Source organism: Tamandua tetradactyla, chromosome 3 (genome assembly GCF_023851605.1).
Source record: "Tamandua tetradactyla isolate mTamTet1 chromosome 3, mTamTet1.pri, whole genome shotgun sequence".
Classification (NCBI taxonomy): Eukaryota; Metazoa; Chordata; class Mammalia; order Pilosa; family Myrmecophagidae; genus Tamandua; species Tamandua tetradactyla.
In genome coordinates, this window is record NC_135329.1 from 193,426,272 (window position 1) to 193,439,507 (window position 13,236).

Here is a 13,236-nt window from a genome sequence, read left to right on the forward strand (position 1 = left end):
CACACATGGGCTCGAGGCCCTGCACCTCACCAGGTAGTTGCCTCCGTGTTTGGACTTGAGCATCTGGGCCACTTCGCGGAGGTTGCTTTGGAAGTTGTCCTCATTGGCTGTGCTGGGGAAGGAGACGGCAATGATCCTCTCTGTGACGTACACCAGATCCAGCTCACAGCTGTCCTCCATGGTCCGATTCACACTCATGTTTCTATGGAGGCAGGAGGTGAAGGAGGAGGGCCAGATCAGAATCTAGACCCCCTACTCAGAGCAAGCCCCAGGTGTCTGTACACTTACACATCATACATGACCCCATAACCAACTTGGAGAGGCCAAAACTGCTCCCAGAGCCGGAGCCAAGACCAGAGCAGCCAGCAAGGCCAGCCTAAGTGTGCCCGAGAGAACAGAGCTGAGTAGGGGCTGGTGAGGGTTCGGCTCATCTCAGAAACAATAATCACAGCAGTTCAAGTTTCCCATCAATTCTTTTGGCACCTGTGATTCCAAGGCTGAATGCCAGGGCTAGAACTGGCCAGGAAGCAGGGAGTCCAGCTCTGCTCCCAGACAAACCACAACCTCCCAGTAAGGCAGAAGGATCCGGGTTCTGCTCTAGAAGGAGGCAAACCTGACATGTGTGCTCTCCAGCATCCTGGAGCTGAGCCTTCTCCTGCCTTCCCCTTGCTCTCGAGCTAAGGAGTGGGCAGAGAGGCCTCTCGGGGGAGAAAGGGGCAGCTCAGGTGACACACTCACCTGGGTTCCAGGTAAGCCAGAGCACAGAGCACATTCCAGCCCTCCGCCCTCTGGTCCCTGGCTCTTTCCCCACCTCCAGCAGCACCCACCACCTGCCAGGGTGGCTTCTCAGTGGTTGGATCCCTGATCTCTAAAGGGGAAGAGCCTTTGCTGCTGCTGTGACAGGCAGACAGACACTCCGAGGCTACCTATGTTCCTCAGAGAAGTGGGGAGCCCATGGGCTGGGAAAGGACTGCTGGGTGCTGGCGGGGGACTCACATTTTACACCTTCCCCAGCTTCTGTCTCTGCCAGGGGAAGGGGTCAGAGCACCCATGAGGAGCTGACAGGAAGAGGAAACAGACCTCAGGACTCTGGAGTTGCATTCTAAAGCACACCTGTAGCTTCTGGAAGCACCTCCTACTTTCCCTACCCCACACCTCCTTGGTCCCAAACCTCCCAGCAACTTGCCTCCCCTCTATCCAGGGAGCACAACATTCACACTTCACAGTGATAACCTTTGACTCAACAGTGGGGTGAGGCTGAGCCTGGAAGGGCAGCAGGAGGAACACCAGCAGGATATTTGAAAGTGGGAAGTGCGGGTGCCTCTCTGGCACTGGGGAGCACAAGGCCCAAGACAGGAGGCGCCATGCCAGAATCCATGTCTCCCTTAGTATGAAACCCAAGCCCAGCTGCTGAGATGGGCCTGGAGCTGAGGGAGCTGAGGAGGGGACACGGCTCCTCCATGGCGGGAAAGAAGAAAGGCTGAGTGGAGAGAGGCCAGCGGCCTGAGGAAAGGAGCCCAGCTTGAGTGCAACCTCTGAGCCCCAACTGTCCCTTGTCCCCTGGTCAGCTGCCCAACACAGCCACTGGGGTGCGGCTCCTACCTCAGGCCACTGCCTGCCCAAGGACAGTTCTGTTGGGGGCGACCAACCTGGGACAAGACGCTCCCTCCCACAATTACACATATACCCCAAGGGCAAGGAAATAAGGGCAGGGAGCATCAGCTAGCTGCAGCTTCCACCCTCTGAAACCCCTCTTTGTCCTGGCTCTAAGGAATAGACTAGAGTGTCAAAAAACCTTGCAAGCTGAGCTCGCACTTTTCCAGCCTCTCCTTCAGCACTGAAGGGGGAGTGAGAGGGGACAGCAGGCAGGATGGTGAGAGGGGTGAATCAGACAGGGTGGACTTGGGCTTGGGGACCCACCCGGTCCTCAGCCCAGGGAGCCTGAGAAGACAGAACAGCACCACCCCCTGGACAAACTTGGCATCGTACTCCACATCCACCCACAGCAGGTCTGTTCTCAGCTGTCAGGGAAAGAGAAGGTCCAGGTCTGTGGGGCAGCTGGCAGCAGGCTTAGGGCTGGACCACAAACTGCCAGGGCTTCGGCTACACTCCAGGCCCCCTCTGGCTGGAGCTCCATCTCCGTATGGCCAGATCAGGCTGTCATTGTCACAAACCCCAGGAGCCTCAGATGGTAAAGGTCAGAGCAGAGAGGGAGGAGACCCAAACCATAGGTCCTGGATGCAGGGAAAACAGACTCTTGGAGTCCTTTGTCCATCCCCTTACCCCACTCCCTGCCAACCTAGCCAGATAGAGAACTTACCTTTTATAAGTGACCCTCCAACTTCATTAACTCCTCTCTGCCAAAGGAGAGTGGGATCTAGCCCAGGCCTTGAGGCCAACCAGCCCTGAATTCAAATCCAGATGTGTGACCTTTAATGAGTCACCTCATCTCTCTGAAACCCAGTAACTTCACCTGCCAGAGGAGTAAAATACTTCCTTGCAAGGGTTGTTATAAGGACTAAATGAGATGGTACAGATGAATAAAGAATCCAGCTAAGAGAGAGAACTCAAAGCATGACATTTCCAAGTGACAGCTTAACCTGCACCATCTCGCACGGCTTCAGCATTTGCATCCTCCCTCCCAGTGGCTCTACGGGACCCAGAGATACAACGGCTGTACCTGCCTCCTGCCCCCAGTCCCCATGAACCAGGCATACCTGATGGGCTGGGGGTGCGGCTGGACACTTGGAGCGACTTTGGTGGGGCTCTGGGGAGAAAGAGAAGAGAAGCATTATGGAGGTGGGGGGGTAGGATGGGGGGGCAAGCCACAGAGGGCTGTCCACTCGCTGCTCTGGGCTGTGGCGAGAAACAGATGCTCTCCTTTCTCTGGCAACATTGCAGTCCTGGTACTCGAACAACCCAACAACACAGCAACCCAAAGCCAAAAACAATGCCATATCCACATGGTGAGTGTGCCTGCGTGTCCTTCCCAAATGCCTGGTGCCATCTGCTCTGAAAACACACTCAATAATCAGGCAGTGAATGAATGAGAGCACGTTGACCTTGCTCACAGGACCACTGGAATAGTGCCCCAAGTGCAACTATAACTGCAACCCTGAAATAAGAAAAGCCGAGCATAATGGCCCGCTCTGTCCAGATCTATCTCCAACCACCATCATCCCACATACCTCTCCCTTAAAGCAGAAGCCTCAAGATCTCCAGTCATAAGCTTCAAGAGAGAGACCAGCCAGGCACCGAGTGTATGAACCAAGACAAGGGCCAGGGCAGCAAAGGTAGTACTCCCAAGGATCGACCGCCCGGTTAGCTGTTACCTCACCCACCCAGCCAGCCCCGACCCAGCTGCCATTTCCAGGGTTGACAACTTGTACACAATTAGGTCAACTGAGCCCATCTGGAGTCCCAGGCCCCTCTGTGCCAAAAATATCCCAGGACAGCAGGGTTGTGTCATGGTGGAAGCACACAGAGTCACAACTCCAGAGTATGACTTCCAGCATCCCACTGGGAAGCCCTGCAAGTTATTCAACTCTGAGCCCCGGCAATGTCAGGTGCAAAAATGGGGCAACTCTCACCGGGCTGTTGTGAGGATAAGAGGAATTATGCAGATAAGGCACTTCAATAAACGACAGCTGAGGTTATTTTTACTATATCAAGTACAATTAAAAGGATGATTACCTAAAGATACAGCCAAACAGTCACCTCTATAGAAAGTCAAAACCCTGAATCACCTCTACCACCAGCAGCCACCCCTGCAACCTCTCACACGATGCACTGGGACTCCCAACTCTTAGATTCCCAGGTCCAGCCTGAGGCTCTGAGCTTATCAGCACCTTTCAGACTCTCCTGTGCCTCCCAGAAACCAGGCTTTCCCGACCACCAACCCCTTTTGGGGAGGATGGGACAACAATCTGCCAAGGAGAGGAGGAACTGTGGCACGGAGTGACTCACCCCAAATCCCCAGGAAGTTGATGACCAAGCAGGACACACACTCCAACTTCAGGTTTTATTGCCGGGACCCTGAAAACAGGGTCCCCGACTTCCCCCTTCCTGCTTCCCCTGGCCCTGCAGTGCCTACAAGTTGGGGTGGGTGGGCTTCGAGGCCCCGCTCCGGGCTGAGCCCGCAGTGAAGGCAGCCCTGCTAAAAGCAAGACTCTCCATTCAGCCACGCGGGAGAAGGCTGCCCCCAAGTTCCCCCTGTTTGACCTGCCTCTCAGCTCTGGACCACATCAGGAGTGGCAGCAGGCAGAAGAAACAGCCAAGTGGGGCTGTCAGGGTGGAAAGTTTCTCCGTAGCCACAGCTCCTCTGATTCCAAGGACTTGGGTTTGCATGAGTCAGGCCAGGGGTGGGTGGGGAAGAGGGGAAGGCAAGGAGGGGTTGTGTTTGGTTTTCATGCCCCAAACCAGGCTGCTCCAAAACTACCCACCCAGAGGAATGCAGAAACCCAACACTCCATCCGTCTCCATTCCTCTGCTCCCTGATGAGGAGTTGTTGAACCTCCCCAGGCCCTCGGCCCTGCTCCAGGCCCCAGGGCCACCCTGCTATAAATAACCCCTTGGGCTTCATCTGGTGCCGATTCACAGCCACTTTTGGAGGAGGCCACCACAGCCGCTTCGAACAACTGGAAGCCGCAACCAGAGCCAAGGCTGGAGGCGTGGCCAGGAAAATGGGTCCAGGCCCAGGGAGCAGGAAGGAGACAATGGGATATGTTGAGATGGGATCAGCGAGGGAACTGGGGAGCCAAGGAGAACTGGGAGCCTCCAAAGGCACAGGGGTGAGAAGGATGAACAGGCAGGAGACCTGGCTCCCGTTTCCCCACTCCCCTCTTCCAAACATTACAACACACCACATTCCTTAGCCTCCCCACCCCAAAAAAGCCAGGCAAGATAAATAAAAACTTGGCCCAAACAGAGTCTGGCCATGCCGCCTCCAGAGGTGATAAGACAAAGTCCAAGATCTCTCTGCTCCCCCAGGCTGGCCAGGGCAGGGGACAGGGGGGAAGGGGGGCTGCAGGGGAGGAAGCTGCCCTGGACAGTGACCCAAGTGCACAGAGGATGGGGGAGAACAGCTGGACTGTCATTCCCTGATGAATCACTGGGCTGCCCCCTGACTGACAGGGCTTCCTGTTTTCTGCAAAGTTTGAGGGCATGTGATGCTTTCTGGCAGCGTGCAGAGAAGCAAGGGTGACGCATGCCAGGACTGGTGTGCACGAGCCCCCCCAGAGGGCAAACGCGCTGGTGGGCGCATGAGCAAACAAACCACACACAACCGAATGCGCCAAGAAAACACAGGTGACCTCAGACCCAGGCTAGAGATGGGCGACACAACACGCACATCACGTACGCCTGATTTTTCAAGAGGGGCTGGAGGAAGTGGAGATATCCCGTCATCTCTGTCCCATGGGTCACCATGTCCATTCCCTCACTAGGTAAACATGTGAGGGCCACCTCCTGCGAGCCAGGCAAGGTTCTAGAAACCAGGGAGCAGAGGAGGTGACATCCCTGGCCTCAGAGAGCTTATACTCTGCTAAGGAAGATGCTTATCATTAAACCTGGGGTGAGAAATAAGTGATTTACCCATCTGCAAAATGGGAGGACAGTGCTGACGTCACCCCTCCCTGCTCTTTAGAGACCACGGGAAAAATTTTTAGAGAGTTTTACAAACAGTAGTACCAAGATTTTCTTTTAAGAAGAAAAAGCATCTCTCTGCCTGCAATCCCACTTTTTTCCTCTCTGGGGCTGTCAAAGCCCCTTACCCATGTGACTTTGAACTTCCTCACAGCCACCAAAATATGGGCCAACAACAGGACCTCTGATTCAGCTCTCTGCAGCCCTATCCTCATCACCAAAACACGGTCTCTCCTTTGCAGAAAGGATGCCATGAAAGGAGATTCCACAGCCTCCCCAAAACGTCCACTGTCTTACTTCTCTCTGGTATCTATCCTTAATCTTTCCTGCTGCAGATTTAGCCAATGATTTTTGTCTCGGGCCTCCATGCAGGCAGGGAGCAGCTGATCACTGCTCAGACAGCCCTCGGGTGGACCCCTTGCTCCATCCTTGGTGCAACCCCCGGCCCCGTGTCTTCCTCACCACGCAGTAAGGAGCAGGAACCCCAGGACATGGGTAGGGTAGGTTTGGAGCAATGCCTGTGTGGGAAGAGTCCTGCCTTCCTTTGAGGTCCACAGACCAAACACAACAGCTCTGGACCAAAAGAAAAGCCGCTTCTCAAGCCTGGGTCCCCAAGGGGGCACAGTTGGGAGGAGGGTTTGAAAGCAAACACCAGGAGCCGAGCCAGGCAGCCAGGGACTGGGGAACCATCTACGTCAGGGGCCCATCCCCATTCTTACATCCCCTTTGGGGGCCTGTGGTCATTGCCCTCCCCCCAACCCCCTCCAGCCACACCCCTTCCTCTCTCCTTCTTGCCCACCAGCCTAGATTTTTCCAAAACAAAGTGTGACCCAGCACCCTGTCCACAAACTCCACTACACACCAACCCAGCAGAGGGAAACGGCCATTCCCGCTGTGAGTCCTGGCCCGGAGCCAGAGGCAGGAGAAAGGCTTCACATGCGGGAGCACCATCTCAGCACCGCAGCCTCGGAATCAGGGGCCCCTCACCCCTGGTGGGGCACAGAGAGCCAACTGGCTAGGAGAGGGCACCAACTCAACGATCCCAGAGTGACGAGACAGGTATCTGGCAACCTTAAAAATTAGGTTTTCTTTCTTCCTTTGCAGTATTCAGGCCATTCTGGAATCTGCTCATGGGATGGGCCCTTCATGTGCACCTTTAACTAGACAAAGCAGACCAAATTTCATTTTCTCCCTCCTGTATCCAGACCAGACAGTACTCTTACCCACCCAGGACACATGCACACACAGGCACTATCTCACATCAACAAAACTTTCTTCTTCATTAAAAAAAAAAAACACAACTCAAGTCCCAACTAAAATGCCACCTCTTTCCCACAATGAAGGTCATAAGCACCTTTTGGGTCAAAAAAGTTCTGCATGATGTCTAACTTCACTCTCTCCTGCTGCAGCTCTAGTTTGCAGTGTAAGTCTGGCCCAGAGCAGCACCTCTAAGACTTGGCCTGTAAGTGTGCCCAGACCATTAGCTAAAGGGCCTGGTTCACATAGAAATCACCCTGTTCCACCCCCACCCACCCCCAGCCAAGGGATGGGAGTCCTAGATAACAACAGATCCCAACAGCCATCGCAGAAAGGGATGGAGAAGACATTCATTGAGTCACTGAGCCACCGAGCCACTCCAGCCTCTGTTTCTTCTATAAAAGGAGGTCACAGCATCTGCCATACTGTGTGGCACAAAGATCTAAAACCGCTCAGCTCCTCATTCCTAGTCAAAACGACTGCAATAAGAATGGGTAACATTCATTGAGCACGTATTATATGCTTTGCAGACATTAAGTTAATTTAATCCTCAGTAGTAGTACACACGCAAAATTAGACACCCCCGCAGCACCCTGCCCCAGGAAGATCATGAACCCGTTCAAGGACCCCCTCCTCAATGCATGCACGCCTTCGCCCTTAGGATGCCACATGTACCTTGACTGGAGCTTTGCCCCCTAACTTCCGAGGCTTGCATCCCACTCCTCCTGGACGGGCCTGCGCGGCCCTCAGCATGACTCTGCTCAGCAGCGCCCGGAGCACCCCGCTGCCCCAGGGGAATGTGGTGACAGCGGTGTGCTCCCCAGGGGACTGTGGCTGCCTGCGGGAGCCCCTCCTCCTCCCCCAGAACCTCCCTCCCGAGCCCTCCCCACAGTGGGTCAGGCAGCTGTCAGATGATAGGGCCTCATGCCATCAACGGCTCCCCCTGTGCCAACCGCCAAAACCACTCCCTGTTCCTCTGGAGATCTGGGCGGGCAAGGGTGGAGAGGCCAGCAAGCGGCAAGCTGTCCCAGAAGGGACGGGGAGGCAGAGAAAAGCCCGACTTGTTAGGGACTGGCCCTGGGGTGTGAAGATGAGCCCCGACACCCACACTGCTCAAAGGAGGGTCCTGGGAGAGCACCCCCCTTGCCATTCCCTGAGATCCTTCTAGTTGAAGAATTTGCCCTTTTGCCCCCACCAAACATGCAAGGTGAAAGAGCCCAGGAGGTACAACTAGCCTGGCTTCCAACCTTCTCCTGAATCATGGCATGAAGCCACACCAAGGATTCTCCCATTCCAAAGGCTCCTCTATTCAAAGAAGCAGACTCCACAGTTTCCCCAAAGTATAATGACTCCATCATAGTCCAGGGGGCCGCCTTCCTCTCTGACCTCAGGACCCCCTGCTGGGGCCTTTACCCTTTTCCCTTATCCTTTCAATGACTGCTTATCACCAAGTGAGGCAGCATGCCTTCTTCTCTCCTCCCTCTACCCTGGAACACTGGGGTCTGACAAAGTGATGGAGTAAGAGCGCTAAGCTCCAAGCTCTGAATCCAGCTCAGCCAGAAGCCAAAATCAAGACTGCGGCCCAGTAAGCATGCCTGCTCACACCCTAGCCCCTCTTCCCCTCTTCATACATGCTGAGCCACCACTACTACCACCCCACCTTTTAGAGAGGAGGCAAGGAGCCCCACCAAAGAAGACAGGTCTGAGACATCATCTACCTCCCACCCCAGTACCCATGGACACCAGGGCCCAGCCACACCCAGTCCCCAGCACCCACTTACGTCTTCTTCAAGGCTTTTCTGCATGTTTCCACCCCGGAAGGCTCCTTCTCCCTTTAGACAAAGAGAGAAAGGGCAGTCAGAGAGGAGAATCAGGGAAAATAATCAAGGGAGCCCAGGCATCTCATCTGCTGGGTTTGGCAATGGGAGGGGGTGTGGGAGAAGGGGGGGGTAAAATTGTGTGTGTTTAATATTTCTTTGCCCATGAATGACCCTCAGAGGTAGACAAGCCCTATCACTTGTGTCTCACAATGACTCTTCCGGGAAGTCATCTTATTCCCGATTTGCAGATAAGAAAACTGAGACTCAAGCAGGCTCCTGACCTGCCTACAGCCTCCCAGTTAGAACCTTTAGTGCCAGGATTTGAACCCCAGCCCATGATGACATACCAACCAATGCCAGAAGACTCTTTGCAGCTGCTAGCCTCAGTTTCACTACTCTTGGGCCCACCCATTTCCTTCCCTTCATCTTCCACACAGCCTGGAAGAAACTGTCTCGCTCAGTTGGACAGATGTGTTTGGAAAGATCCACCTCATTTTCTCACATTCTACATATTTAATAAAGAGGCCCACATTTAATCACTGGCCTCTCCTTGCAGATCCCACACCCAGCCCTCCCTCTCCCTCAGCAACCAATTTCCAAACCCAGAAGGATGGGAACCTTCACCCCATCACCTCCCCACAAGCTCCCCAAACCTACTCCAGAAGAATCTCCCCAAACATATCTTTTCACTTTACCCCAAACCCAGCTTCTGCTTTCCAGCCTCTGCACTCTTGCCCATGCTTTGCCCCCAAACCCATCCATCTCGCCATCACTCACCGTGCCCACTACATTCTTCGGTGCATTTTCCATGTTGATGGGCTGTGGACAAAGAGAGGGGAGGTGTGAGCCCTCGGAGCACACATCGGCAGGACCAGATCTGTCTCAGAGATGACGATGCCAACCCAAGACTCAGACACAGCCTGGCTGGTCTCAAGCCTGGGAGGCAGAGTTTGGAAAATGAGAAGGAACACTACTGAGACTAGAACGATCCAATTCCATAAACCTTCACCAAGGCCCAACTCTAAGTGTCAGCACTTTGTCTCTGATTCACAGACACTGGCCCCTCCAAAGATGATCAAGGAGCAACTAAAAGAGTTGCTTTTATACCTATGATCCAGGCATCTTTGCCTACACTGCCTTACTGACATGATGAGAACCCTGTGAGGCAAGTGCCATTATTACTTTTTAGCTCCATTTTACAGACAAGGAGACTCGGGTGTAAAAGGAACACCAGGATTCGAACACAAGCCTTGGGGCTTTACATTTCATGCTCTTTGCACAAAATCATTGCAGCCTGGGATGGGAGAGGCCTGCCGGGGTCCTAAGTCTTCAGAGGGCATGTAGAGACCCCCACCATTGGCCAATCCCCCCTCACAGACCTCAATTACCATAAACAAAGGCTCTGCTCCACTCACACCAGCCCTCTAAACTTGCCTTGTTTATTCCCACATCCAAACCTGGGCTTCTGGAATGGCTTCTCCTCTTTACCTATGAGCTCTCCTCCTCCTCCATGAAGCCCTCCCAGACCATCTCAGCAAGTGGGAATCTCTCCCCCACCTCTGAACCACAATGAGCTTTGTTGTCTGCACCACTTATCTGGTCCTTAGCATGTAAATAATCTCATATGGCTTATTTTCCCAGGTCCTGTTTTATTTGTGATTTTTATACCACCTGTCTCTGAAACAAACTGAAGGCAGCATTTTTTCAACCCAGCTACAAGCACCCCCACGCCAGGACCATGATTCATGCCTCGTAGATTATCAATAAACACTTGCAGACTGATTCTGTCTCTTGCACCAGAGCCATCCTTCCCCTGCCCAGACCATCAGAAGTGCTCCCCGAAAAGTGGGTTCCTCTGGCTCCCCCATAAGAGGAAGAGGAACTTGCTATTACAGGTATACCTCCTGACTCACCAGACCAAGTGGACCACAGTTTCTAGGGCTCCATTTCCAACTCAGTAAATGGGTAAGGAGCTCTTGAATCATGCAGAAAGATGTGAAAACAACTGTAAAGGTTGTGAAACAAATGGAAAGGGAAGGCAAGCATGGAGCAGGTATAAGAGAGAGGGTCACAGAATAGGAAACCCCTGTCCCCTAACCCCATCCCTCGGACCAAAAGAGGAGCTGCTGGTGTCTAAACACAGGGGGAGGACAGAATGACCTCTGAAAGGTTCTGGCATTCAGGGAGGAGAAATGGGCCAAGATGGGCATGGAAGCAGCAGGGCTTTTTCTGGAAATGGCCCAGTCGCATTCACCCCTCCAGCCTGGAAGAGGGGAGACTGAGGCCGACTTCTTTCCAGGGAATGAAACTTCATTCAGGTTGCCTGAGTAGCGCAGGACCAGCTCGGGATGGTAGTGAGAGGACAGGGTCCAGGAACAGAACAGGAAAGGCAGAGTGTGGGGAGGCCCAGCAGCCAGCCCAGCCCCTCCCTTCCCTCTTCCCAAAGTATACCCTTCTCTCCACTCCTCGAGTCTGAGGATGGAAAAGCAAAACTGCCAAATCCCAACCCATCCACCAGCTCAACCCTAACCTTAATCCTGGCACCTCCTGGAGCCTCCACTCCTGAGCCACAGGCCACTGGGCAGCGAGTAAATCCCCCCAGGTCCTGAGTCCTGAGCTCTAGAAAGTGCCTGCTAGTCCCCACCAGGTTCTCCAGCTCATTTTGAAGCTCGTCCCTCAGCCTCCTACAACAACCCAGCCCCTCCCATCCCTCCCTGAGGGGTCCTTTAGGGTGGTGGGGAGGTCCTGGCCATCCCCGCCCCTCCCCACCCCCAGCCTAGCTCTTCTTGGCCAGGACACTGTGACTCCCATGTGGATACCTTGGCGTTGCTACATGGTCCAATGTTCTTCTGTCTGAACTTGTCGTATCTCCTGGGGACCAGAAACTCCCGGAAGGCAGGTCACAGTGACCTTTTATGTGCAGACTCTATGCAGCAAAACTAAGATTTGAACCCAGATCTCTCAACCACCCTGCTCTCCAGCCTCCATCAAAAGGATGAACCAGAAAGGTCAGAAATGGGAGGGACGAAGAAGTTACAGACTACCTGCCTGCCCTGGGCCATTCAGGTCCCTGGGGAGCCTCTCCTCCCCACTTCCAGATAAAGCTCCTAACTGGCCCCAACTCCAAGTGTGAGCCAGGGGGTCTCAAATTGGAGCATGCATCAGAGTCACTTCCAGGACTCAAAACACAGGTGGTCAGGTACTTCCCCAGAGCTTCTGATTCAGGCAGTCTGTGGGGGGTCTGAGAATCTGCATTTCTAATAAGTTCCCAGGTGAAGCTTATGCTACTGGTCTAAGCTGATGAGTGTTGGCAGCCTGATTTTGCTACTCACGGTGTGGCCTAGAGCAGGTCAGTTTAGGCCGTAGCCCTAAGCAGTTTTTACAGCCCAGGGTGAGGATTAGACAAGATAAAGCATTTAAAAGAGGGTCCCGCACACAGCACGCTCGCAGTGAATATTTGCTATGGTTACTATTGATTATTCCCAACCTCAAGGCATCACCTCAAATGCCCCCTCCCAGCCCACCCTGCCCCGTCTTGACTGTCCTGCCCCACCCCTCCCAGGTCTGGCCCAATCCAGACAGGGGAGCCAGAGTCAATATTCGAAACCTCTGGCCTCAGCAGTGCAAGAGAAACTTTCTCTTCTGCCAGCAATCATCCGAGCACCATCCCCTCTGCCCCCTTCCCCGTACCAGCTGGAGGCCAGCCACAGGCCAATGTTTGCCAGCAATCCTCTCCGATACCTTCAACTCACTGCTCAAGATGCTTTAGGAGGAACTAAAAATTTCCAAAATCCCTCCAGACCTAAACATCAGAGATTTCCTGCATTGTTTACAAACAGCCCAACATGCCTGCCAGGCTCCCCAGCCCTCCCCTCCACCTGAACCTTCAATCTCCCAGGAGCAAAGTCCTGATTTTCACTAGCCCTTTCTCTTGAGCTGTGCCCACAGCTGCCAGCCCTGGGGCTGTTTGGGAACGAATAAGGCCAGGGACTCAAAGGTAAAGGAAACTGAGGGTGGGGTCTCCCCCAAGGCTGCCCCACCCCAGCCCTGCAGGGAGGCTGGGGCTGACTAGAAACTTCCAGGCCACCCAGAGCTGTCCCTTCCCAAGGCAGCAACCCCAGAGCTCTGCTGGCTGAGACTCACTAAGCTTCGACTGTCACCTGACCCAGCTGCAATCCCCCATGCAAACACTCAGACACACGCACACACACACACACATTTCACCCTTTCCCTGTTTCATTTTCCTCTTATAACTCATTGCTCTCCAACATACAAATACATTGTACTTATCTTGTTTTGAGTCCACCTCCCTACTAAGTTCCTCTTACCCTAGAATCTAGAACACTGCCGGGCATACTGCAGGCCCTCGGTAAATGCGTGTTGAAAGAATAACCCAGAGAGTCCCCTCCCCATCGTCCCCTGCCCTGCTACCATGTTCAGCATTGACTCGAAACATCTGGCAACCCTGGAACCCCTAGAACCAAAGCCCCTGGCATCCACGTTGCTGAGCTTTTGG

General features: G+C 53.9%; 1 protein-coding gene across 14 annotated transcripts in view; it reads right to left on the reverse strand.

The window, feature by feature from the left end:
• Positions 1 to 13,236, reverse strand: part of TNS1 (tensin 1) — a 199,769-nt gene that overhangs the window by 94,665 nt on the left and 91,868 nt on the right. For 12 of the 14 annotated variants that reach the window (XM_077155081.1, XM_077155084.1, XM_077155083.1 and 9 more), the window contains 4 exons: positions 9,498 to 9,539; positions 8,682 to 8,732; positions 2,718 to 2,767; positions 31 to 202 (listed from right to left, as the gene is read on the reverse strand). In XM_077155081.1, the coding sequence (XP_077011196.1) occupies positions 31 to 202; positions 2,718 to 2,767; positions 8,682 to 8,732; positions 9,498 to 9,539 (315 nt within the window). Of the gene's footprint in view, positions 1 to 30; positions 203 to 2,717; positions 2,768 to 7,575; positions 7,721 to 8,681; positions 8,733 to 9,497; positions 9,540 to 13,236 lie in introns of those variants that run through there. The other 2 variants (XM_077155093.1, XM_077155094.1) reach the window with 2 other exon arrangements.